This window comes from Ceratotherium simum, chromosome 33 (genome assembly GCF_057802395.1).
Source record: "Ceratotherium simum simum isolate JZ-2026a chromosome 33, ASM5780239v1, whole genome shotgun sequence".
NCBI lineage: Eukaryota > Metazoa > Chordata > Mammalia > Perissodactyla > Rhinocerotidae > Ceratotherium > Ceratotherium simum.
In genome coordinates this window covers 10,894,909-10,920,178 of record NC_141932.1, presented here as the reverse complement: position 1 = coordinate 10,920,178, position 25,270 = coordinate 10,894,909, and the positions used below count along the sequence as shown (strand labels likewise).

General features: G+C 43.4%; 1 protein-coding gene across 2 annotated transcripts; it reads left to right on the top strand.

Annotated features, from left to right (window-relative positions):
• The first annotated feature begins 518 nt into the window (after positions 1-518).
• LOC147912800 (myeloid cell surface antigen CD33-like) lies at positions 519-25,270 on the top strand. 2 transcript variants are annotated; one of them, XM_087421257.1, is made up of 6 exons: positions 519-866; positions 6,677-6,746; positions 10,292-10,372; positions 21,625-21,687; positions 21,859-22,132; positions 22,340-25,270. In XM_087421257.1, exons 2-6 carry the CDS (start codon positions 6,684-6,686, stop codon positions 22,771-22,773), a joined length of 915 nt encoding a protein of 304 aa, XP_087277383.1. In that variant the 5' UTR covers positions 519-866; positions 6,677-6,683; the 3' UTR covers positions 22,774-25,270. The 2 variants fall into 2 exon arrangements, with proteins under 2 accessions (XP_087277383.1, XP_087277382.1); XM_087421256.1 differs by lacking the exons at positions 519-866; positions 6,677-6,746 and having other exon boundaries at positions 10,093-10,372.

Here is a 25,270-nt window from a genome sequence, read left to right as displayed (position 1 = left end):
GCACTAATAGTGTGGGAGATCAAGATTTGACCATCCTAAAATATATCTCTTTACCTTGATTGTTTTCTCTGAGGGACATTTGACCTCCCCCACTAACTGTCTAAAGAATCTGACATGGTGGCTCCTTCCTGGAACAGTTCTTCTATCATGATGGCTGTAAAGATAATGTAGGATAGAGGTTACAATAGAAAAGTCACCAACAAGCCCATCTTATTGGAAGTTCTGTCTCTCTGGCCACATTCTCTGGATGGCCCTGCCAGGAGTTGCCAGACAATCATTTACATTTATAAGGGAAATCTCCATTTGTAAAGGTATCTCCCTCTCTGTTTTGGGAAGAGGGGGGGATGGCCTCATTTCTAGAGGCTTATCAATGTGGAAGGAGAGGCCTTAAATCTGCATAATAACCTTACTCTTGTTTACTGTGCTTTAGTGGTAATCTCCTGTAGGTGACTCCTCCCATCCACAACATCCTCGTTTGTCGTTGGCTGAACATGGTATTTAAGACGAGAATTTCTGCTGTTGTGTTGAAAAACGCAGTGTCCTTGCTTTCTCCCATGTATACATGTTATTAAACTTGGTATTATTTTCTCCTGCTAACCTGTCTTGTTAATTCTTTGGCCAGCCATAAGAACCTTAAAGAAAAGGGCAGAGGGAGATTCTCCCTCTTCCCCCGACAGTTTTGGCATAGTCGCCAGGAGCCACACTGGCTGACAAGTTGCCTTCTCTGGCTGGAAGACCTGCCTTCTCCCTGGACTACTGCAGATGATGAGATACGGGAACGCCTGACAAAAGCCGGCAAAAGATAAGACTTCTTACCACGTCAGCCTCCTGGAATCTCTATATGCGGGGTCCAGCGAAAGGAAGTGGTGAGAATTTTTGCTCTTTCTAAATTTAGATTGGCAGGAGAAAATATTTGGGAAACTAGTTTCTTGTGCTTTTAGTGACTCTTGGTTTAAATTTGGTAGAGTACTCTTGGTTTTGATCTTAATCCTTTTTCCTCCCAGATAGTCTCTGTCTTGTTCTGTGTCCCGAGAAAACTTGGCTTTGTGACCAGTGAGAATATTCTCCTTGGTCTCCACCATACGAAAGGTGCATTTACCGGAGTGCACTTTGGTGGCCAGTCGAGTAGGCTGGGGTTCCGAACTGTCTCTTGGTCTGGCTGTGCCAAGCTCTCAGGGGAGTTTGTCATAAAGGGCCCAGTCCATGAGGGCTTTTGTCGTCTTAACCTTCATTGCTTGTTAGTGCTGGAAAAATCCCATTCCAATATCGCCTGCCCGGTGTCACAGATTAGCGGGTCTGTGACTCGAGGAGTCCCACACTATTGTGGGAGACCAGAGACACCATCCTTACCGCCTGTGCAACGAAGGTCTTTACTTTCTCTGAATATCTTTGAGAGTGAATTCTGTAGATCATGGGGGCTACCTCATCTGTGCCCTCACCAGAGATGCCTCTTTCGTCCATGGTAAAGATTTATTCTAAGAGTGGAAAGTTACCTCCGGGTCTTTCCTTAAAAAGGCTTATTGGTTCGAGTCACTGTTAGAATAAATATACAAATAAAGATCCTACTCGTCAATGGCCAGACGACGGATCCTTTGAATTAGAAAAACTTCTAAATTGGGGGAAAAAAATGTTTTGAGAGCTCTCACATAATTGTTTATTTGGTACCTAAAAATTAAGGCCAGAAAAAGAAAGGGAAAAATTTTGACTAGCCTTACGACCTTGACTCAGGTTACAACTGAATTGAAAACATGTAAAAGTATAAGTGTTGATAAGATTATAAAGGTTGAAATGTTTTGAAGGAAGTAAAACTTGTATTAAAAATTAAAAAGTTACTACCTTAGAGACAGGCACCTCCACACCCTAAGGATTCCTGGTATAAGGGGGAACGTTTATCAATCCTGACTGACTCTATTCATGAAAGACCCACCCTAAACTGTTCGGGGAAGAATTGAGAACAAGAGAGTGCTCAAGAGGGATAAGTTTGGGAGGGTCGGGGTGGAGGGGGTCCAGATGGGGACGCGTGTGTGTAACCTGATAATCACTTCGCGCCATAGCAATTCGCGCCATAAAATGTAACTGTTTAAATGTTTTAAATTAGCCAATCGTGTAAGACCGCGCCAACCTTTTCCCGCTTTGTGCTTCCAAACCCTATATAAGAGTTTGCCCTTTAAGGTCCGGGGTCGACTCCTCTGTCTCCTGCGAGAGATAAGTGTCGACCCGGAGCTCCGCTTAATAAACCTCTTGCATTTGCATCAAGCTCGGTCTTCTGTGTCTGTGGGTCCGCGCCTTCCCGAGACTGGAGTTGGGGTTTCCTTTTTGGGATCCTACAGTTTGAGCTAATTTTATATAAAGAGGATACATCAACTTTGCCTGAGTATGTTTTAAAATGTCTGACTGGGAATGCTTCCCTTGTCCAAAATTAAAAGACCAAGACCTATTGATAAAAATCTTAATAATAACTATGTTTAAAGATATAAGAGGTGATGAAATTTACATGAAATTTTGTAGGAAAAAACTGACGTTATTTCTATTACAGAACTGATTAACAAAAATAGTAATTTAAATGATGGCTAATTTTATCTAATGTCTTATGAAGTCTTGTAGGCAATCTAAATAATTATTGGGAATAAGTAACTAAATAGTTGTAAAAAAAGATAAATGTTAGATGAACTTTAAATAATAATTATGTGTTATAGTAGTTACAGCTTCCAAACTCTTTTTGGTAACTTAAAACTTTAGAGTTTTGCTAATTTATGATAAAAATTCTCTGAGGATCATCATTTCCAAATAAGATATTAGACATCGATTGCTAAATGTATGTTTGTCTACATTTGGCTTTTCATTACAAGAAAACTAAAAAGTGTTTTGGGTCTATTGGTAAACATGTCTTGTGTTTTATTAAAAGATTGTACTATAAAGTAACATACGTCTAGAAATTATAAAGTGTTTATAAATTTTCCAAGCCACAAAATACTAATGTAAAAAAAGTTTATAATTGTTTACTTAGTTTTTACTTACAAATTAAGGTTTCTAAGGGTTAAAATTTCTAATTAGTATATGATTGAAGCTACTAAAAATTAAGAAAAATATGTCTGTGTACAAAAAAAGTAAGATGTATAAAGAAAGAACAAAAAATAAAAATATTTTGTTTGGTTGATTAAAAAAGATAAATTTGTCCTCAAGTACTAGGAGGGAAAAGAAAGACATGGGACAAATTCTAAATGTAAAAAAAAAGTTATAGGTTTATAGAAGAAAAATTCTAAAAAAAGAGTTTTATACATGGTCAAGTTGGCTAAGATTAAAATAAATTTAATTAAGTAAATGAGTTTTAATAGCAGAAGTAAGCTGGTGCAAAATTTAAATTTGGTCTTCTGTCTCTTAAAAGGATAATTTGCTTAAACTTGATAAAGAGGTTACAAAAGATTTTTCTTTACCTTTGTGTAAGTCTACCTAAAAGACAGAAAATCTACGTTTTGTTAAAATAATTTCCTGTGTTCAAAAGACTGAGGTCTCTCTATTAAGGCTTTTTAGACTGTTAATGCTCTGTTTGCTTTGACTTTTTATATTTTTGGCAAGCTCCCCAAAATTCATATCTTAAATAAAGTCTTTTTTTTACTTTTTTTCTTTGAAAATTTTCAAAGGGCCCTAGAACTTCTCAAAAAAATTTGCTTTCTTCCTATAAGGGGAGAGATACTAAACTTATTAGGCTTATTCAGTATGTTAAATTACATAGAAAACATTGTCAGACAAGTGATGATAAGCCTGATTAGGTGATATTTTGTCGGTAAATGTTATTGATATAGGTGTTTTAAAATTATATAACATTACTAAAATTCTGATCTGTCCTGGTTATCAGTCATAATTCTGGTTATTATTATTTTAAAGTGTATGTCACAAAATTAACCAAATTTCTCTGTCAATTGCCATTTTGAGGTCTTGTTGTTTACAGACTTATTTCTTTGCTCTAATGCTTTTGCAAAATGTTTCAACTTCAGAAAAATTCATAGAAAGGACTCTGACATTTACACTGGAGTACAGGTTTCTGACGAACTTTCTGATCATAAAACTGAACTCGGTAAAAAGTTACAAAAATCTGTTAGAGAGACTGATAACTTCATGAAGCTGCTAACAAAAAAATTGAGATCAACAATAGATTATACAAGACTAAATGAACTGAAAAAGATGATTATAATTTTTATGAAAAATTTATAATTTTTCACTTAAAGTATTGCTAAATTTTCAATGTTTTGTTTTTTCAGATTTAAGAAAACCTTTTTCTCTTTTCTCCTGTGCTAGCTATGACATAGCAATTTGGTAAATGACACTTTTGTAAGTAAAATTAAAATATTATCTTTTTCTCTCTATCTGATCCCTCTAATTTAAAAACTCTTAGTAAGTGAGTTTTCATGGCAATATAGTTATTTGCATAAGTTCAATAAAAATCTGTTCTCCTTATAACAAGACACAATTAAAAACACTGGTTATATTACCAAGGTTGTGACTAGAACATCATATTTGTGATATAACCACATGGCTTTTGAAGAATAAAGATTAGACTTTATAGAATAAAGCCACGTAGAAATATTGGCCTGGTACCTTATGTTCCAAGCAGCACTTACCAGGATAAGTAAAGAATGTCACTTATCTGGCGAGTACAAAGAACCTCGAAATATTTTGAGGAAACCTCGAAAGAGAGAAATTCACCCAAATCTGTAGGTATTGCAGGCAAAGTCTGATGAAAAAATCCTTGGCTTGGCTTTCCTGGCCTCGAGAGGCCTTTGAAGTTCAATCTGAGATTCCTTATAAAAAGTTCCAGCAAAGCAGATTTAAAAGAGCCTATGTGATCAATTGCTGTTCTTGCTGTACTTACGTAAATAATTGGACCAACTCTATTAAAACTAGACTTATTTTGCAAACTAGTTAGTTTTAATTTGACTATCTTTGACAAAAATGAGAGTGATTTAAAAAAAAATTATATTTCAGTAAAAACTATAGTATACATTTGAGGATATTAGATCCTAGTTTTGTTAATTGTCTTTTGAGGTTTTTGTTTTATATCTGTTGACTAGACTGGATCCTCATTTCTTCTAGTCTCCTAAAATATCTGGCTACAGATCTCCAAACTAATGTTTTTCATTTTTTTTCCATCATTTTCGTTTAAAATCACTAAAAACTAAACCTGCCCTTTTTCCTAAAGCCTTACAAACTGAAGCTGATAGACTTGATATAAACTTAAGAGATTACCCGATGACATCATCAGAGACATTTTAAACTGCAAAAGATACTTTGACGCTGACATCTAAAAATCTTCTTAACTGGTTGTCCTCTTAACTGAAACTCATTTCCAATTTGCTCCAACCATTAACCTTGTTTTTCTTTTGTTTATATAAAAATGCTTCTATTAAATACTTAATTGCTTGCTTCCATAATATAGGCATAACCTTGAGAGCCCACCTGCATCACCAGCTTCTAAAATAAACTTAATTAAACTGATCTATTATCAAGACTAAAAAATGTGTTCAGTGAAATAAAATAGGCTACCAACTCAGCTTCTAGACTATAAAACTTCTTTAAGTTTCAAAGACTGTAAAACTTCTAGGTTCAAAGGCAGGACTGTGGGAGATCAAGATTTGGCCATCCTAAAATATATCTCTTTACCTTGATTGTTTTCTCTGAGGGACATTTGACCTCCCCCACTAACTGCCTAAAGAATTTGACATGGTAGCTCCTTCCTGGAACAGATCTTCTATCATGATGGCTGTAAAGATAATGTAGGATAGAAATTACAATAGAAAAGTCACCAACAAGCCCATCTTATCAGAAGTTCTGTCTCTCTGGCCACATTCTCTAGATGGCTCTGCCAGGAGTTGCCAGACAATCATTTACATTTATAAGGGAAATCTCCATTTGTAAAGGTATCTCCCTCTGTTTTGGGAAGAGGGGGGGATGGCCTCATTTCTAGAGGCTTATCAATGTGGAAGGTGAGGCCTTAAATCTGCATAATAACCTTACTCTTGTTTACTGTGCTTTAGTGGTAATCTCCTGTAAGTGACTCCCCCCACCCCCAACATCCTCCTTTGTGGTTAGTTAAACATGGTATTTAAGACGAAAATTTCTGCTATTGTGTTAAAAAACGCAGTGTCCCTGCTTTCTCCCATGTATACATGTTATTAAACTTAGTATTATTTTCTCCTGCTAACCTGTCTTGTTAATTCTTTGGCCAGCCATAAAAACCTTAAAAAAAAAAGGGCAGAGGGAGATTCTCCCTCTTCCCCTGACAATAGCATCTCAGTCTGGGCAGGAGGACTCAGAAGACCCACTCATCTGTCTCTCATGCCGTGGAGGTCTCAGGCCCCTGCTGCCCCCTCACAGGCCAGGACTGGCCTCCACCAAGGTCCAGACGCCTGGTGGGCAGGACCCACGTCCCTGGTTCAGGCTCCAGTGCTGGAGGGAAGCCCTGAGATGGGGCAGGACACAGGATCTGCTCCTTGTCTGCTCCCCTCTTGGGGGGGTTTCTTGGGGTGTGTGGGCCATGGGGTGTCCTCCTGCTCTGTACAGAGGGGGGATGAACTTAAGCCTGGAGTTCCTCTTCTGTGAACGGCCGAGAACACAGGCCCCTCCCCAATTTCCTGTGGGTCCCCCCACAGCCTCCCTCACCTTCTCCTTCTCTTTTCAGACACAGGATGGAAGCCCAGAGCCCTCCATCTCAGAGATGCTGCCACTGTTGCTGCCCCTGCTGTGGGCAGGTGAGTGGACCGAGGGGAGAAGAGGCTGGCAGGACTGGGGCTGTGGCTGACCCTAGTTTCCTTGCAGGGTCCATGGCTCAGGATGGGAGATTATGGCTGCAAATGCAGGAATCTGTGATGGTGCAGGAGGGCCAGTGCATCTCTGTGCCCTGCACATTCTCCTGTGGGGGAAGAGGGAGAATCTCCCTCTGCCCCTTTCCTTAAGGTTCTTATGGCTGGCCAAATAATTAACAAGACAGGTTAACAGGAGAAAATAATACCAAATTTAATAACACGTATACATGGGAGAAAGCAGGGACACTGCGTTTCTCAACACAAGAGCAGAAATTCTCGTCTTAAATACCATGTTTAACCAAAGACAAGGAGGATGTTGGGGTGGGGGTGTCAGTTACAGGAGATTATCACTAAAGCACTGTAAACAAGAGTAAGGTTTATTATGTAGTTTTAAGGCCTCACCTTCCATATTGATAAGTCTCTAGAAATGAGGTCATCCCCCCTCTTCCCAATACAGAGAGGGAGATACCTTTACAAATGGAGACTTTCCTTGTAAATGATTGTCTGGCAGCTCCTCGCAGGGCCATCCAGAGAATGTGGCCAGAGAGACAGAACTTCCGATAAGATGGGCTTGTTGGTGCCTTTTCTATTGTAACCTCTAGCCTACATTATCTTTATAGCCGTCATGATAATAACTCCTTCTTGAAACAGATCTTTTATTTTAAATTCTTTAGGCAGTTTGGGAGGGGAAACTCAAATATTTTTTCTGAGTTCTGTGAGTCCTTTTTGTCTTCAGCTCGAAATAATCCGCATACTAGAGTGGTGCCTCCTGGGGTAGCTTGCCCTGAGCACCATCACTCCCATCCCTGGGACTACAGGATTGACTCTGCTCTAGCTTACGGCTACTGGTTCTGGGAAGGGGCTGTCAAATTCACGGATGCTCCAGTGGCCACAAACAACCCAGATTGCAAAGTGCAGGAGGAGACCCAGGGCCAATTCTAACTCCTTGGGGACCCCCAGACCTAACACCTGCTCCCTGGACATCAGAGACGCCAGGTGGAGGGACAACAGAAAATACATTTTTGGGGTCGAGAGAAGTGTAAAATGGACTTACAAATCTAAACATGTCTCTGTGTGTGTGATGGGTAAGGAGCAGGCTCCAGAGGACGCCACAGAGGAAGGACATAGGGGCCAAGGCAAGGCTGGGATGGGACCTTCCTCCTGAAGGGGTCTCAGGGCTTAGAGCGAGGAGCTGGACCAAAGCCTGAGGCTTCACTCAGGGCTAAAATTAGATCCTCCCTCCTGATAATAGTATCTCCTCCATCTTCAACAGCCCTGACCCACACACCCACATCCTCATCCCGGAGACCCTGGAGTCCAGCCACCCTAAGAACCTGAGCTGCTTTGTGTCCTGGGCCTGTGAGTGGGGCACACACCCCATCTTCTCCTGCACATCAACTATCCTCACCTCCCTGGGCCCCAGGACCCGCCTCTGCTTGGTGGTCACCCTCACCCCATGGCCCCAGGACCACAGCACCAACCTCATCTGTCAGGTGATGTTCCCTGCAGCTAGTGTGATGGTGGAAAGACCATCCAGCTCAACATCACCTGTGAGTGCTAGGCCAGGACGCCTGGGTCCCTCAGGGTATGTGGTGGTATCAAGAGGGCCAGGCTGGGGACACTTGGTACTTTTATCCTGAAGGCCTGGCTGTGTAGAGGACCTAGAAGGACACAAGACCTGTCCCTTCTGCATTTCTGTGGGTCTTGGGGGTGGGGGGCATGCCTACACTCATCTCACTCCACCCTTCTATGGAAGGCGGCATCCTAGGTGCCCCAGAGAACCCAGAAATCAGTATCTGCTTAAGGGATGGCACAGGTAGGAAGGAGCCCTCTCCCATGGGGCATTGACTGGGGTGGGGTCTTTGCCAGGTCAGGTCAGAACTGAACTTTCAGAGCCCAGATGGTGGGGTTGGGGTGGAGGGGCTGCAGTAAGCCATGAGAAGCCCCATTCAGGCCTCTTTCTCCAATACCCTCCAACTCTGGTCTTGCCAGGATCACCAGCAACTTCGTCCCTGCCCATCCTAAATATGCTCTTTATCTTCCTTCAGTCACTGAAGGCCTTGGGGTAATTTTTTAGGAGACTTTATTTTTTAGAGCAGTTTTAGGTTCACAGGAAAAGTGAATGGAAGTTAGAGAGATTTCTCCTATACCCACTGCACTTTCCCACACATGCACAGCCTCCCCACTATCAACATCCCCACCAGAGGGGACATTTGTTACAATTCATGAATCTCCATTGACACTTCGTTATCACCCAAAGTTTGTAGTGGACATTAGCTTTCACTCTTGGTGTTGTACATGCCATGGGTTTGGACAAATGTACAATGATATTTATCCATTATTATAGTATCATACAGAGTACTTTGCCGACAAAATCTCTTTGTGCTCTTTTTGACTGTCAATCTCCCACCATCACCCTGACCTCACTCTGGAGCCCAGCTCCCCCCACTGCTCTATTCCCCTGGGTAATGGCATCTGGTCCCCTCACTAGACAGTGAGTCCCACTGGGGCTTTCTCAGCGGTGCCTGGCAAACTGTTGACAGGTGATGCCCAGAGACACATCCCTCACCCTGGGTGTTGAGTTCCCAAGGGGCATGGCCAGGTATGGCCAGGAGAGCTGTATGGGTCTGTCCTGAAGGTCTGAGAATTCCCAAGTTCCACCCCCTTCTGGAGGCATGAAAGATGGCCTTTGACCCTGAGGGAACGGGACCTGTGGAGTCCAGGAGAGGAGATTCAGACACCCTCCCTGGAAGGAAGGAGGGACAAAGTCTTTCAGCATCCCATAGGACTCTGCGGATTGTGTTTCTGTCTCTCTGGAATGTCCACAAGGCCCAGAGTCTCAAGCTCCAGCTGCTGCCAGGTCTGGGGACTGTTGCAGAGATACCCTGTGTGTAAAAGTTCCTGGGTCTTGGAAGACATGGACTTTGTTGGACAGGAATGGGGTGCTGGAGAGGAGGTGTCATGAGACAGTGTCCTTCTGGAGAATGCTGAGGTCCTACGGTGGGTGGGAGAAGCTAGGAGTTGAACCCTGGATGGGAGGGAATGGTACCCCTCTCTATGTGCTGAAGAGGAGAAGACACATGTCTGATTATCAAATAGGAGTTCACCCCAAGTCCCTCTTGTCTTCAGGGGAACCAGGGACAAGGACAGGAGTGATTCAGGGGGCCATCAGGGGAGCTGGTGTCACAGCACTGCTCGCTCTCTGCCTCTGCCTCATCTTCTTCATGTGAGATGGGCTGGGTGTGGGTCAAGAGGTGGAGAAGAGAGACCTGGAGGGATTGTGAGGGCCTGCAGCAAAGGTGGGAGGTATGGTGGTGGTGAGAATGAGCTAGTAGCCTCTGAGCCAGGCATGCGTGTGTTCCCAGTCCTGGTTCCAGATGGCCCGGAGTGAGGGTACCTTGTTACTAAGCCTTGTTTTGAAGGCTCCTAGGTTCACTCCCTCCAGCCTCAAAAGAGTGGCCTGTGTCAAAGACTCTGGTATCTTCCATCAGAGTGAAGACCCACAGGAAGAAAGCAGCCAGGACAGCAGTGGCATTGATGACATCCACCCTGCCATTGGACCAGCTTCCCCAGTGAGTGACATGGGCATCCTGGCATGCAATCTGCCCACCACATCTCCCCGGGGTGGCCCACAGTCATGTTCCATTAAGCATGTTGAGAAATAAGCTCGTCACCTTCCTGCCTGTTTGAAAAAGCAGGTTTTATTATTACAGTCATGCACCACATAACAATGTTTCAGTCATCAACAAACCGCATATACAACAGTGGTCCCATGTGATTAGTACCATATAGCCTAGGTATGTAGACTCTACCATCTGGATTTGTGTAAGTATACTCTATGATGTTCACACAATGATAAAATCACCTAAAGACACATTTCTCAGAACCTATTCTTGTTGTTAAGCGATGCATGACTTTATTTACGGATATGAGGCCAACAGATTAGGAGACAGTTGTTATCACAGTTCCCAAGAGGAGGGGAAATGCCTCACCACCCAGGACCACATGAAGAAGCACCAGGTACCGTCAGGGGGCAGAGGGAGCAAGGAGAAAATGTGGGCAGGAGCCTTCATTGTGGTTTCCATGGGGAAGACAAGATGAGGCAGGGTAAGCTGGTTTAGGACTGGCTAGTTTGAATAATTTCAATAGGCTCTGGGGTGTAGGGACTGTTTCTAGTTGTCCAGTACCTGGTCCTGGGTGATTAGGGCAGGAAGACAGTCTGGAGCATAAGTGCTTGATAAAGGAAGTGGTCGGATGTGAGCTTTGGACGGATTGGTTTGCAATAGGAAAGGCATGCTTGCAGGCAAGTCCTTTACTATCTCTAGCAATTCACTAGCCCTGGCAGGGGCACTTCCAAGGTCAGAAGTCCCCAAAGTTCAAAACATCAGGAACACATGGTTAAAACACGCCTAAATATACTTCTCCTGCTGGGTTCTCCGTCTCACCGACAGCACTCCTTTCCCTGACAATCAACAAGAGACCTATCCTTGTCCCCACTCAGTCCTCCATCACCTCTTCCTGCACCCATATGCTGCAAAGCTTGTCTGTGCTTCTTCAGAGTACTGCATAATAGAACCACACCCTTTGAGCTGAGCTCCCCTCTTAGTTCTTCTCCTGCTGCAGCCCTCCCATCTCTCTTCCCCAGCACATTAGCATTCCCTCCATAATGAGATGTACTGCTTCTCCACACCGCCAAAGTACAAGTGCCCAAATACCTTTGTCTGGCATTTGGAGCAGGGAAACCAGAGTCCCCTTCAGTGCTTCACTCCTCCCACACTGGCCTGCTCGCTCACCTTAAGCAGAGTCAGCTTCTTGCATCTCAGAATCATTACTTGGCTGTCCCCTCCTCCTCACATGCCTATATCAACCTGTCCTAGTCCTGCTCATCCTTTGAGCTCTGACTTTCATTTATCTATTTAACTCTGACTAATGTTGACACTGCTCTGAGGTTTCTGAGCACACGGTCAGCAATCAGCCGTCATTCATCTACTCCTTCAGCAACTATCTCCTGCTTGTTGATGGTTCTGAGGGCTTGGGTAGTACCTGTAATTTTACAAATACATATGTTACAAATGTAAAATGTCCCTGCTGTCAAGGACTTACGTATATTGGGGAGGAGAATGAATATAATGGACAAATAAATAGTGAAAACATATAGGAAATAAGGGAAATGAAATTAGAAGAATGGGGAAGGATGGTCCTGAACACTGGAGACTTTGAGAAAACACCTTCAGGGAGTGAAGGAGTGAGCCCTGACAAAAGATCACTGAGGGCTCTAAACAGATGGAGCAGCAAGTTTTAGGGCTCTGAGGTTGGGAGATCCCTGATGTGTTGGAGAAATAGCAAGTAAGACAGGGTTCCTAAAGCAGAGGTAAGTAGGGGTGGGGAGTGGGTAATGGTGGGGAGGGAATGAGGAAGAAGAGGCATGGAGGCTGCAATATCATAGGGTTCTGCAGTTCAGCATCTCTACTTATGTATTTGAGAAGAATGACAACTTCTGTGCGTGTCTTCTTTACTACTCACACAGAACACTTCACTTCTGACGCTTCTGACACCAGATGTGTGTGGGTTTTTCCCCACATCAAGCAATTCTCTGCAACATCAGCTGAGTGTCCTAGAATTCAACTCAATTCTGACTATCTACTTGGAGATATCATCATACTTCACAGGTTAAGGGCTCAGTCCCACAAGACTATCCCTCCTTTCCCACTTCAAACACCAATCTCAAGTCCAGGTTGTCACCTGTGCTTCTGACCAACTGGCTATAAACTGAAGGTTCCCTCTCTGGGTTCAATTAGTTTGTTAGGGTGGCTCACAGAATTCAGGATAACAGTTTACTTAGTGTATACCAGCTTGTTATAAGGGATATGATACAGGACACAGATGAACAACCAAATGAAAAGATGCATAGGACAAGGTATATGGGAAGGGGCGAGGAGCTTCCATGCCCTCTCCAGGAGTGCCACTCTCCCAGCACCTCCACATGTTCATAAAGCTGGAAGCTCCCTGAACCTCACACTGTTGCGATTTTTATGGAAACTTCATCATGTAGACATAATAGAGTATTAACTCCTTTTCAGCCTCTCTCCTTTTTGGAAGATAAATCATGGGGCTGAAAGTTCCAAGCTTCTAATATGGCTTGGTCTTTCTGGTGACCAATGCCATCCAGGAGCCATCCAGGAGCTGCCTCATTAGAACAAAAGACACTTCTATAACCCAGGAAATTCAAAGGCATTTATGAGCTTTGTATCAGGAATGAGGGGCAACAACCAAATATTAAAATATGGACAAGGGGCAGATATATATCTATACTGGTATTGGTGTCTATATCCATATATAGCTATATTGATATTGATAGATATATATTCTATTATTTCACAGACATGAACTGACACTCATTTTAATGAGATCAGTGTGGCTTCTCTGTTGAGATATCCTGTAGCAGAATAGGGTAGAAGAGAGGATACTAGATAAGGAAGACACTCAAATAGTCCAGGCGAGAGATTATGCAGACTGTATCAGTTTGCTGGGGCTGCCATAACAAGATACCATAGACTGGGTTGCTTAAACTACAGAGACATATTTTATCACAGTTCTGAAGGCTGGAGTCCAAGATCAAAGTGCCAGCAGGGTTGCTTTCTTCTGAAAACTCTCTCCTTGTCTTACAGATGGCCACCTTCTCACTATGGCCTCACATGGTATTTTCTCTGTGCATGTGCATCCCTAGTGTCTCTTCTTCTTCTTATGAGGATATAAGTCATTTTGGGCCTTACCCTAATGCCCTCATTTAAAATGAATTACTTTTTTAAAGGCCCTATCTCCAAATACAGTCACCTTGGGGGATTAGAGCTTCATCATGTGAATTTGAGGGGACAGAACTGAGTCTATAAGATAGACTGGGTCCAGGGTAACAATGATGAATCTGGTGTGAAGAAGTTAGATTCTGGATTCATTTTGAAGGTGGAGTCAACAGGATTTCTTAATGAAGTGATAGAGTATGTGTGGAGCATGATCAGAGATAGCTCACTGCCTCTACCTCATAGGTGCCATAGATGTCAAGGATGACTCCATAGAGATCCATAGATTTCATAGATATCCACAGATGTTACAGATGTCCATAGATATCAAACATGGCTCCACAAATGTCACAGATGTCCGCAGATGTCATTGATGACTACATAGATTCCATAGATATTTATAGATATAATAGATGTCCACAGATGTCATAGATGACTCCATAGATTCCATAGATATTTATAGATATAATATATGTCATAGATGTTCATAGATGTCATAGCTGGTTTAGGACCCCAGGACTGGAGGAACAATACAGAGGCAAGGCATCTTGATCCCCCACCCAACAGAGTAAGGACACTCAGATTCAACATTTCTCAACTCCTGACTGAGAAACACAAGGCAGCCAGGAAGGTTCATTTCTCTCCTGGATAGAAGGAGAGCCCCTCTGACAATATCAGGTGAGTCCTACACCACCGGCAAGGGGAATTGATTGGACTCAGAAATAAGTGTCGAGGGAGTGCTTACCTTTCCCATCAGTCCTGAGACTATCCTTTCCTTCCATGAGGCACTGCAGCAGGTGGACAGAGTGAGAGAAAGGGATCCAGGCACAATGTTTGATATGCCTGACCCTGACACTCAGTTTTACTCTTTGTCAAATGTGCAGACTAGTCTCCTCAGTTTCAGAAGTCTTTTGTTTGTTTGGTTTTTTTATTGTGAGACTGGCATGGAGCAAGTTATCTAAAGGAATGGTACAGAGGCCAGTAAACAGAAAACCTCAACAATAACATCCCCTTGCCCCTGTGGCTCGGCCAGGTGGGGCAGACAGACGTCGTCTACAGAAGGGACAATACCTGAGAGTAAACAGAAGAGATGGGAGAAGGAGCAGAGAGACAAGACCAGCACCATCCACTCTTGATTGTCTGCTCCTCCTCTGGTTCCATCCATCCCCACCTCTTTGGTCTCCTCGCCCCAAATTGGGACCATAAGCCTCAGCTTAGGCCGTTCCACAAGCTGGAGGTACCTGAGCTCCAATCCTGATCCTGTTTCAGGACCAGGGACAGCACCGTCTCCCCTGCCTGGGTCTCCCAGGCCCCAGAGTGTCTCCTGGTAAGTGGAGCCCCTCGAGGGGCCAACAATTTATCAGCCTCCAGTGCAGAGTGGGAGGAGCCTCAGGAAAGATCTGGTGACATCCTAGGTCAATGATGCTGATCAAGGGTGTCTGGGACCTTCCAGGGTGTGCAGTCCTCCTCTAAATAGTGTTCTTCGTCTCCTACAGGTGTTAACTAAGGATTGTGTGCTGTCCTGAGGTGAGGATGGTTTATCCAGGGATATCTCCAGTACTTAAGTGGAATAATAAAACCAGTCTCAGGGCATCATTGGTAAGAAAGCATTATTCACTCAAAGAGGTGGCCCTGAAGGCATTTTACAGCTGTAGCAAGACCTTGGGAGAAATAGACTTCCTTTTAATTTTGTAGCTGTCCCCTCATCCAGCCTGAACCCCACCCATCCCTGCAGGAATACTTTCTGTCTTTCTCCATCTGAGCTTATTTTCACCCTTTCAGTCTGGGACAGGTTTTTCTTCTTTCTGGATTTTCTCACATTTCTGTCTGGAGCCTTCTGGTGTCTCGCTAGGTGATCTCCATGATTGCAGGGCTCCCACCCCAGCTCTGCCCAGACACTTCCTGCAGTTACTAGCCCAGGCTGTCCTGAATCCCACAGTCATGAAGTGGCAGGAAGTCTGGGTCCTGATAAGGCCGAAAAGAGGAACTTCACACTCTCCCAGCATTCCTCTACGTTTGCCCCTCTGTTGGTCTTCACCCTGCTCAGGAGTGCCCACTGGTGGCTGCCTTCCTCCTCCTCTATGGCCTCTCTAGGATCTTCTGCATAGGAGATCAGGGCCCTCCCCAGGCATCCTCTTATCTGAGTTTCCCAAACACGAGAACAGAGTGCACTGGCTGGCCACCCCTAGGCCCAGCATTCTACAGGACTCTGACCTCACTCCTGTTTTTCCTGGCAGGGTTGGAGGACTTTGGAAAAGGTGAGAAGAGAAAAACTTGAGCTCCTTTGCCTTTCAGGACAGGGGAAGGTGCTGGATATTGGAGACTGAAAGGAAGGGAATGAGAGAGGGACATTGCGATCATCGTCTCCCAAACCTCTCTCCCCACCCCTGACCCATCTCTGCACATTAGGGAAGCACTTTGCTCAATTTGCTCTGCTTCTATACAGAAAAACAAACAAAGTTGTTCACCTCTGATTTCTGGGCCCCCAAACTATTCCCTATGTTTGTGAGTGAGTAGATGCAGGGAAAGGAAAGACATATATATGTAATTTTCATCACCAAAATGAAAGAAATACTTTATGCAAGATTCTTCTACCTGTACATCTACCTGTATGTAGATTTGGGAAGCCCGTCATTGGCACATATCCATCACCTACTATGTAATTTATCATCACTGTGTGCAAAGCAAGTCTACAGTGCTTGTGAGAGATGCACATTTCTGCCTCCAAGCACTCACTTTCTATAGTTGGAACTTAAATACGCAGGTAACCAAACTCGTCTTCTCACCTGCTCTCTGCCCACCTCCAATCTGTTTTCCAGAAAGAAGCCAGAGTGAATTCTAAAAGTCAAATGGTGTCCCTTTTCTGCTTCTAACCCTCTAGTGGCTTTCCTCCATTATTCTCTGCATTCTCCCCAGAGATGGCATCTCTCTGATTTCCCACCTGTATTAGCTTCTTGGGGCCACTGTCAAAAAAACCCGCACAGGTGGGCTGTCTTAAAGACACGTGGTGTCTTAAAGCAAAAGAAATTTATCTTCTCACTGTGTTGGAGCCCAGAAATCCATGAAGGAGAGAATTGATATTTTCCCTCTGGCCTTGTAAGGTCTTGAGTGAGACTCCTGTAACAGAAATCAGATTAACAAAAGAAAAGGAAATATATGTATTTAATGTAAGTTTTATGTTACCTAGGAGCCTCCTTAAGGAAATGAAGACCAAATTCATTGTGAAACCTGAGTATTTTCATGCTAGATTTGATGAAGAGGGGAAAAGCACGCAGAGATATGATAGGACAAAGAATGTGAGCTAAATGTAGTAAACTGGGAGAAACTTAGCGAGACCTGTTCCTTCAGGTTCCTCTCTGTGTCCCTTGATCTTAGGAAATAAGATGCTCCCTTCCTCCAGGTAGAGGGAGGGCACCTCTCGGTGAGGGTTTATGACCCACTTTACGGGAAGGTCACAGAGTCCTTCCTGCACATGCCAATTCTCTATTTCCTCCAGCTTGAAATATTCATTATGCAAAGGTTCCACAACTTGGGGTAATGTGTCCTGAACCCCATCATCCAAAATCTGTTAGTCTGGGCAGAAAACAAGTTGTTGGTAGGTCACACTCCCTCAGAGGCTCGAGGAGAGAATCCATCTCTTACTTCTACCAGATGATTGTGCTGCCTGCATTCCTTTTCTTGTGACCGCATCACTCTGTCTCTGTGGTCACATTGCTCATCCTACCCTGTGTGTAGAATGTCACCCTCTGCTTCTCTCTTAGAAGGACACATGTGACTAGATTTAGGGACCAACCCATATAATCTAGGATCAACTCTGCAGGTCAAGGTCCTTACCTTAATCACACTCGCAAAGGCCCTTCTTCCTTATAAGGGACCACTTACAGTTTCCAGAGATTAAGACCTGGGTGTCTTTGGGTGGCCATGATTCAGCCCATTGCACTTCTCTCATGACCTTTGCACCCTGAATGTCCCCATGGGGCCTCCAGACCTCCCCTTAATCTTCTTTGCTCTGATCTTCCACCTCCTAACACACTAGTGGGTCACCTCATGGAGGACACATGTCTTTGGGGAATGGGGGCCTGCCCCTCCAAAAAAGCCACTATGAAGAGAGCTAAGAGTTACAGACTGGGAGAATATATCTGAAAATATATATCTGATGGGTGACTCGTATCTAGACTATATCAAGGAATCTCAAAACAAAACATCAGTAAACAAACAAACAAACAGTCTGGTTTTATGTGTATTTAAACAACCGGCTACCCAGCAACAAAAAAACAAACACCCTTAAGTAAAAATTGGCCAACAATTTGAATAGACATTTCCTCAGAGATATACAAATCCCAAATAAACACTGAAAACATTACTAATGTTTATATATAGTAATGATAAACATTACTAATATTAGGAAAATGCAAATTGAACCACACAGGAAGGTACCCCTTCACACCCATTAGGGTAGGTATTTGAAAAAAGAAAGAAAAGAGAAATAAATATTGATGAGGATGTGGAGAAAGTGGAACACCTGTGCTTTGCTTTTGAGATTGTAAAATTGTGTATCTGCTGTGGAAAACACTCTGAAGTTACTCAAAAAATCAAAAATAATATTATTATATGATCTAGTAATTTTACTTATGGGTATGTACCCAAAGAATCAAAAGCAGGAACTTGAATAGATATCTGTACATCCATGTTCTTAGCATCATTATTCACAATAATGAAAAGGTGGAAGCAACCCAAGGGTCCATCAACAGAGGAATGGCTTAACTAAATGAGGAAAGCACATAGAATGGAATATTATTCAACCTTAATAAGGAAGGAAATAGTGACACATGTCTCAATGTGGATTGAAGACTTTATACTAAGCGAAATAAGCCAGTCACATAAGGACAAATACTATAGATGCTACTTAAATGAAGTATCTAGAGTAGGCAACTTCATAGACACACAGAAAATAGAATGGTGGTGGCCAGGGTCTTGGACAAGAGAGTTATTCATTTAATGAGGACAAAGATTCAGTTTGGGAGGGTTAAATAAGTTCTGGAGATCAATGATGGTGATGGTTGCACAACAATGTGAACCTAATTAATGTCACTGAACTGAACAATTAAAAAAGGTTAAAATAGTAGCTTTGTTACATATATTTTACCACAATAATTTTAAAAAACATCCAAAGATTTAATTAGCCACTTCACCAAAGAAGAAAAACGGATAACAATTAAGCACATGAAAACATGTTCGACATCACTCATTAGGAAATCACAAACTAAAACCAGGATGAGATACACACCTATTAGAATAAATAAAAAACTAGAGAAAAAGAAAAAGAAAAAACAAATTCTGACCATAGCAAATGATAATGAGGATGTGGAACCACCAGAACCCTCACACACTGCTGGTGGGAACATCAACGTACAGCCACATTGGAGAACAGTTTGCAATTTCAGATAATGTTAAGATTACACTTATCATAGAATTGAGCAATCTGACTCCTAGGTGTTTACCCAAGGGAAATAAAAACCCATGTTCCCACAAGACCTGCCCGTGAATCTTTATAGCAGCTTTATTCACAGTCACTCTATAACCTGGAAACAATCCAAATGTTCTTCAGCTGGTTAGTGTATACAAAACAGGGTACATAGAAACAATGGCATGTCAGCCAGCATTTAAAAGGAACAAATTATTGATACATACACCCAATAACATAAAGAGACCTCAAATGCATTGTGCCAGGTGGATGAAGCCAGATTTTGAAGACTACATTTTACCTGATTCCATTCCTATGACATTCTTAAAGAACAAAAACAAGAGGGGTGGAGAAAATATCAGCATTTTTCAAGGATTATGGGTGGAGGGGGTATTTGGCTTCCCAGGGACAGCAGGAGGGAATGTCTTGGGTAATTGCTCTCTTCAGTTTCTTGAAGGTGGTTGTGGTTACATTTCATATACATCTGTGAAACCTCATATAATTGTATAAAAAAAGTAAATCTCACTCTGTCTAAATTTAAAATAAAATTAAAAACACAATGAGGTAATAGTACACTCCCACCAGAACTGTTAAAATTTAAAAGGCTGACAAGCCCAAGTGTTAATGAGGATGTGAATCGCTAGAATTCTAGTACTTTACAGACGAGAGTAAAGGTTAAAACCACCTGAACAACAATGTGGCGATTTCTACTAAAGTTAAACATGTGGTTACTCTTTGATTTAACAATTCCACTCCTTGTGTGTACTTACGGGGATGAAAATATTTTCATAAAACCACTTGCTCTTTAGTATTTATTGCCAACAACTCAAAAGTCTCAAATATCTGTCGATAGATGAATAGATAAAAGATTACAGTATACCCACATAATGGAATACAACTTAGTAATCACACATTATGAGCTACAGAAACAGGCAACTTGGATTCATTTCAGAAATACTAGACTGGGTGAGAGAATCTAGACAGAAATGAGTACATTTCTAGGAAATTCTCCAATAGACAAAATTAATTCACCAAGACAGAGAGTATATCAATGCTTACCTGAAGTGGTTGTGGGAGTGATGAGCTGCAAATAGGTGTGGGGAAATCTTTTGAGGTAGTGGAAAAGTTCTATCACTTGATTGTGGGGGTCATAACTGGGCTGTATATGATTGTCAAAATACATAGAAATGTAAATTTCCATTGGGTACATTTATTTTATGTTAATTATGAAGTTCATTAAAGAAAAACAATGAGAACTCACTGACCCTTCCAGTCCATGAACATGGTATAGCTTTCTTGACTGTGGAATCAGTTGTATTGGAGTTTCTATTATGTGCCACATTCTCAATTTTGTAATAACCTAGAGCTAGTATTGTTTTACTTATTGGAGACTCAATTCCTTATATCTCAAATGATGGTGTATAATCTCTCTGTTTTAGTAAGGTTGAAGGAATAGTTATCTAGATACTACTGTATTTGAAAGATTTTATAAATTGATGGTGACAAATGTTATTATGTCACAGGTGTCAAGGATTTCCCAGACACATACAGCACACAGTGAGATGCAAAACAACGTGAGCTGAACCTACAATTTTAATTGCAGCTGTAGATTTCACTCATGTTTTTGGAAATATTTTGTCTTGTGAGCCGCATGTAACTGTGAGAAAAGATGTCTTGCATGACAAGAAATGCTAATCTGTGTAACAAAAATCTAAAAAATTGGCTCCAGTCCACACAACACTGAACAGCAGCATTCAGGGAAAAGAAGTTTCCTCTGCACTGGCTCCTAGAATGTATGATCTCCCTTTTGTTTTACAGGAAGATGCTGCATGGTCTTTATTTTGGAGATGCCATTGAAACTTCATGAATCAGCATACAATAAGTTAAAAAAAATACTTATATTTCAGGAAATACCAAGTAATTTTCCAGGACACACAGCACATTCATCAGTGACTGCAGCTCTAAAGACCAACAGTACAGAGTGTTTGGGGAGGAAGTGACTCCACTAGGTGGGAAGCGTCCCATGGGCATGGACCAGTTGGGTCATCTCCCTTTGTGTTTCCAGCCTCCCCATTACATGGATGCTCACTAAGTGTTTGGGGAGTGAATGAATGAATGAATGATTGGCTGCTGCCTTTACCTCACCTAGACCCTCGTCTTTTCCTCTGCCCTAGACGCTCACATAAACCCTAAGGAAACCAACACCTGGCAGGATCCGCTCCCTGGTGTAGACACCAGTGCTCAGTGAAGCACCTCAGATAGGAGTCCCTTAGAGACTCACCATGTCCCACTCCTCAGATGTCCTCAGAGATCCTAGTCCAGGATCCAGCATTAGAGGAAAGCCCATGTTGGGGCAGAGCGCAGGATCTTATCCTTGTCTGCTCTCATCTGGGCAGGTCTTGGGGTGTCTGAGCTGTGGGCTGTCCACCTGCTCTGTGAAGCAGGGGACGAGCCCTGGCCTGCAGTTCCTTTTCTGTGAATGGCCAGGGCTGTGGGATCCTCCCGTTTCCCCTGGGTCTCCCAACAGCATCCCCTCCCACTTGCCTTCTGCTTCTCTTTTCAGACACACGAGGGACGTCCAGAACCATCTCAGAGATGCTGCTGCTGCTGCCCCTGCTGTGGGCAGGTGAGTGGGCCAAGGGGAGAGGAGGCGAGTGGGGTGGGGACTCTGTCTGGCCCTCGTTTCCCTGCAGGGTCTCAGGCTTAGAGTGAGATACTCGGTCTGCAAGTGCAGGAGTCAGTGACGGTGCAGGAGGGTCTGTGTGTTCATGTGTCCTGCGCTGTCATCTACCCCTAGGATGGCTGGAATGACTCTACCCCAGCTCATGGCTACTGGTTCCAGGAAGGGGCAAATCCATACCAGGATGCTCCTGTGGCCACAAACAACCCAGATCATAAAGTTCAGGAGACCCAGGGTCGATTCCACCTCTTTGGAGACCCCCAGACCTACAACTGCTCCCTGGACATCAGACACACCAAGAGGAAGGACAATGGAAAATACTTTTTTTGGGTGGAGACAAGAAGAACAAAATGGAATTATGAATCTAACCCTCTCTTTGTGCATGTAATTGGTAAGGAGTGGGCCCCAGGTCATGCCACAGGGGAAGGACATGGGGGACACGAGGCAGGGTTGGGACGGGACCCTGCTCATGGCAGGATTTGGGGGTGTGGTGTGTCAGGGCTAAAAGAGAGGAGCTGAACCAAAGCCTGAGGCTTCTCTGAGGGCCAAACCCAGGACTCTCCCTCCTTATCCCCGTGTCTCACCATCTCCTTGCCAGCCCTGACTCAGATGCCCCACATCCTCATCCTGGGGACCCTGGAGCCTGGCCACCCCAAGAACCTGACCTGTTCTCTTCCTTGGGCCTGTGAATGGGGCATGCCCCCGTCTTCTCCTGGACCTCAGCTGCCTTCACCTCTGGGCCCCAGTACCTACCTCTCTTTGGTGCTCACCCTCACCCCACAGCCCCAGGACCATGGCACCAACCTCACCTGTCAGGTGAAGTTCCCTGCTGCTGGTGTGATTGTGGAAAGAACCATCCAGCTGAACGTCACCTGTGAGTGCTGGTCCAGGTCACCTGGGTCCCTGAGGGTGTGTTGTGGGGTCAGGAAGGCCCAGCTGGGGATGCTTCCTGTTTTGTCCGGGGTGCCTGGCTGTAGGGGACATAGAAAGACACAATCCCTGTCCCTCTGCATTTCTGTGGCTTCAGGGTAGGGGGGATGCCTACACTCATCTCACACCATTCCTCCCTCCCACTGAAAGGGGACTCCATTCTTCTCTTCTCTGGTGATCCAGAGAACTCAGTAATTGGTGTCTGCCTAGGGGACAGCACAGGTAGGAAGGAACCCCTCCCAGGCTGTAGGGACCTGGGCTTCTTCCAGCTCAGGGCAGGGCTGGTTCCCTGTCCCACCCTGGACTCACCCAGGTGACCAGAGATGCCCTTGTGGGTGAACCCAGTGGTTCCTCCCATCCTCAGCCCGCATGGCCTCTGTGAGAAGCTGTCCCCATTGTTCCTCACTCCCGTCAGACTTCTCCACTCCCCTCAGCTCCACAAGGAGAACAGGGCAACATTCACAGCGCAGAGCCCACATCTCGAGGCCTCTTGTCACCAGTCTCCTGACAACTCCTCAGCCTCATCTTCTTATTTTCCCCTAATAGTGTGTAAGTTACATATTTTTGGACAGGTAATATATTCACATCGCCAAAAATTCAAAATGCACCTCATAGTCTGTCCTCATATACCCAGTCCCTTACTGGGAAGTGACCAGTGTCCATAGGCTGCTCTGAGCCTTGCCTTGCTCACCTAAAGGGTCTTAGGGTCATTTGACATCAGTAGTACAGACTGTCCTCATTCTTCTCCGTGACTGTGCAGTATTCCATCTCCTGGATTGATTCTCATTCTGTACACATCTTCTATTAATGGAAAACCATGGCATTAATTTTATTCTACCAACAGAAATGCTGCATTCGGTAATCTTGTACCTCCTTTCACACACGTGTGTATTTATGACTGTGGGATAAGACCCTAAAAGCCAAATAGCTGGATCACATGTCCTTTCTATTATGACAAATATGGACAAGTTCTTCTCCATCGAGGGTGGACAAGTTTACATTCGCAGAATCGAGGGCTGAAACTCCGTGTTTTCAGCAAACCAGTAGGGGGTGAAACTTGCTCATCTTTGGTGGTATCAGGAAAAAATTAGAATCTCCATATAGTTTTTTTTTTAATTTCTATGCATTATTTTTATTGAGGAAAAATTCACAGGAAATATAATCACTACTTCAGCCATTTTAAAGTGTACAACAGTTGGCTTTTAGTACATTTACAGTGTTGCCCAACCATCACCACCATCTAATGCCATCCATCCATTTTCATCACCCCAAAGAGAAACCCTGTGCCCAGGAAGCAGTCACTCTCCATACTTCCCTCCCCCAGCCCCTGGCAACCACTAATCTGCTTTCTGTCTCTATGGATTTGCCTATTCTGGACATTTCACATAAGTGGATTCATACAAAATGTGGCCTTTTGTGTCTGACTTCTTTCACTTAACAAAACGTTTTCAAGGTTGATCCAGGTATTATGTATGAGTAATTCTCTCTTTTTTGTCTGAATAATATTCCATTTTATGGGTGTACTACATTTTGTTCATCCATTGATTAGTTGATGGACATTTGGTTTGTTTTCATGTTTTGGCTATTGTGAATAATGCTGCTATAAACATTGGTGTACATGCTTTTGTTCAAACATGCGTTCAGTTTTCCGGGACCTATACCTACCTAGGAGTGGAGTTGCTGGGTCAAATGGTAGTTTCTATGTTTAACTTTTTGGGGAAAACCAGACTGTTTTCCACAGGGGCAATTTCTACCAGCAACATACAAGAGTTACAATTTCTCCACATCCTTGCCAATATTATTTTCTTTTTTAAAAAATTATATCCACTAGTGGATGTGAAGAGCCAGCCCTGGTGGTCTAGTGGTTAAAATTGAGCATTGTCACCATTGCAGCCCGGGTTCATTTCCCAGTCTGGGAACCACAACACCCATCTGTCATTGTCATAATGTGTTGACTGTGTATTACTGTGATGCTGAAAGCTATGCCACCAGTATTTCAAATACCAGCAGGGTCACCCACTGGACAGGTTTCAGCAGAGCTTCCAGATTAAGACAGACTAGGAAGAAGGACCTGGCCACCAACTTCTGAAAAACTTCCCCATGTAAACCCTATGAAGGGCAGTGTAGCCTTGTCTGATATAGTGTTGGAAGGTGAGAGGATGGCTCAGAAAGACTGGGCAGGGTTCGCTCTGCTGCACACAGAGCTGCTGGGGGTCAGATTCAACTCCACGGCACTAACCACAAGTGGAGGTAAAGAGGTATTTCATTGTGGTTTTGATTTGCATTTATGTAATGACTAATGATGTTGCTAACTTTTTCACTGACTTACTGGCCGTTTGTACATATTCTTTGGACAAATATTTTCAAGTGCTTTGCTCATTGTTTGATTGGGTTTTTTCTCTTTTTTTTTTTGAGTTGTAAAAGTTCTTTACATATGCTGGATACTACACCCTTCTCAGATCTATGATTCGCAAATATTTTCTTGCATGAAATGGGTTGACTTTTCACTTTCGCAATAGTGTCAATTGACAAACAAAAGTTGGTCATTTTGATAAAGCCCGACTTATGCAATTTTTCTCTGTACAAATGCTGGACAATC

Bases quoted from the DNA above. Each gene is read 5' to 3' on its own strand.
- LOC147912800 (XM_087421256.1), top strand. From the start codon at position 10,178: ATGGCCCGGAGTGAGGGTACCTTGTTACTAAGCCTTGTTTTGAAGGCT. The intron at 21,688-21,858 runs GTGAGTGGGCCA...ATCTACCCCTAG, and splicing joins GCTGCCCCTGCTGTGGGCAG to GATGGCTGGAATGACTCTAC. The intron at 22,133-22,339 runs GTAAGGAGTGGG...TCTCCTTGCCAG, and splicing joins TCTCTTTGTGCATGTAATTG to CCCTGACTCAGATGCCCCAC.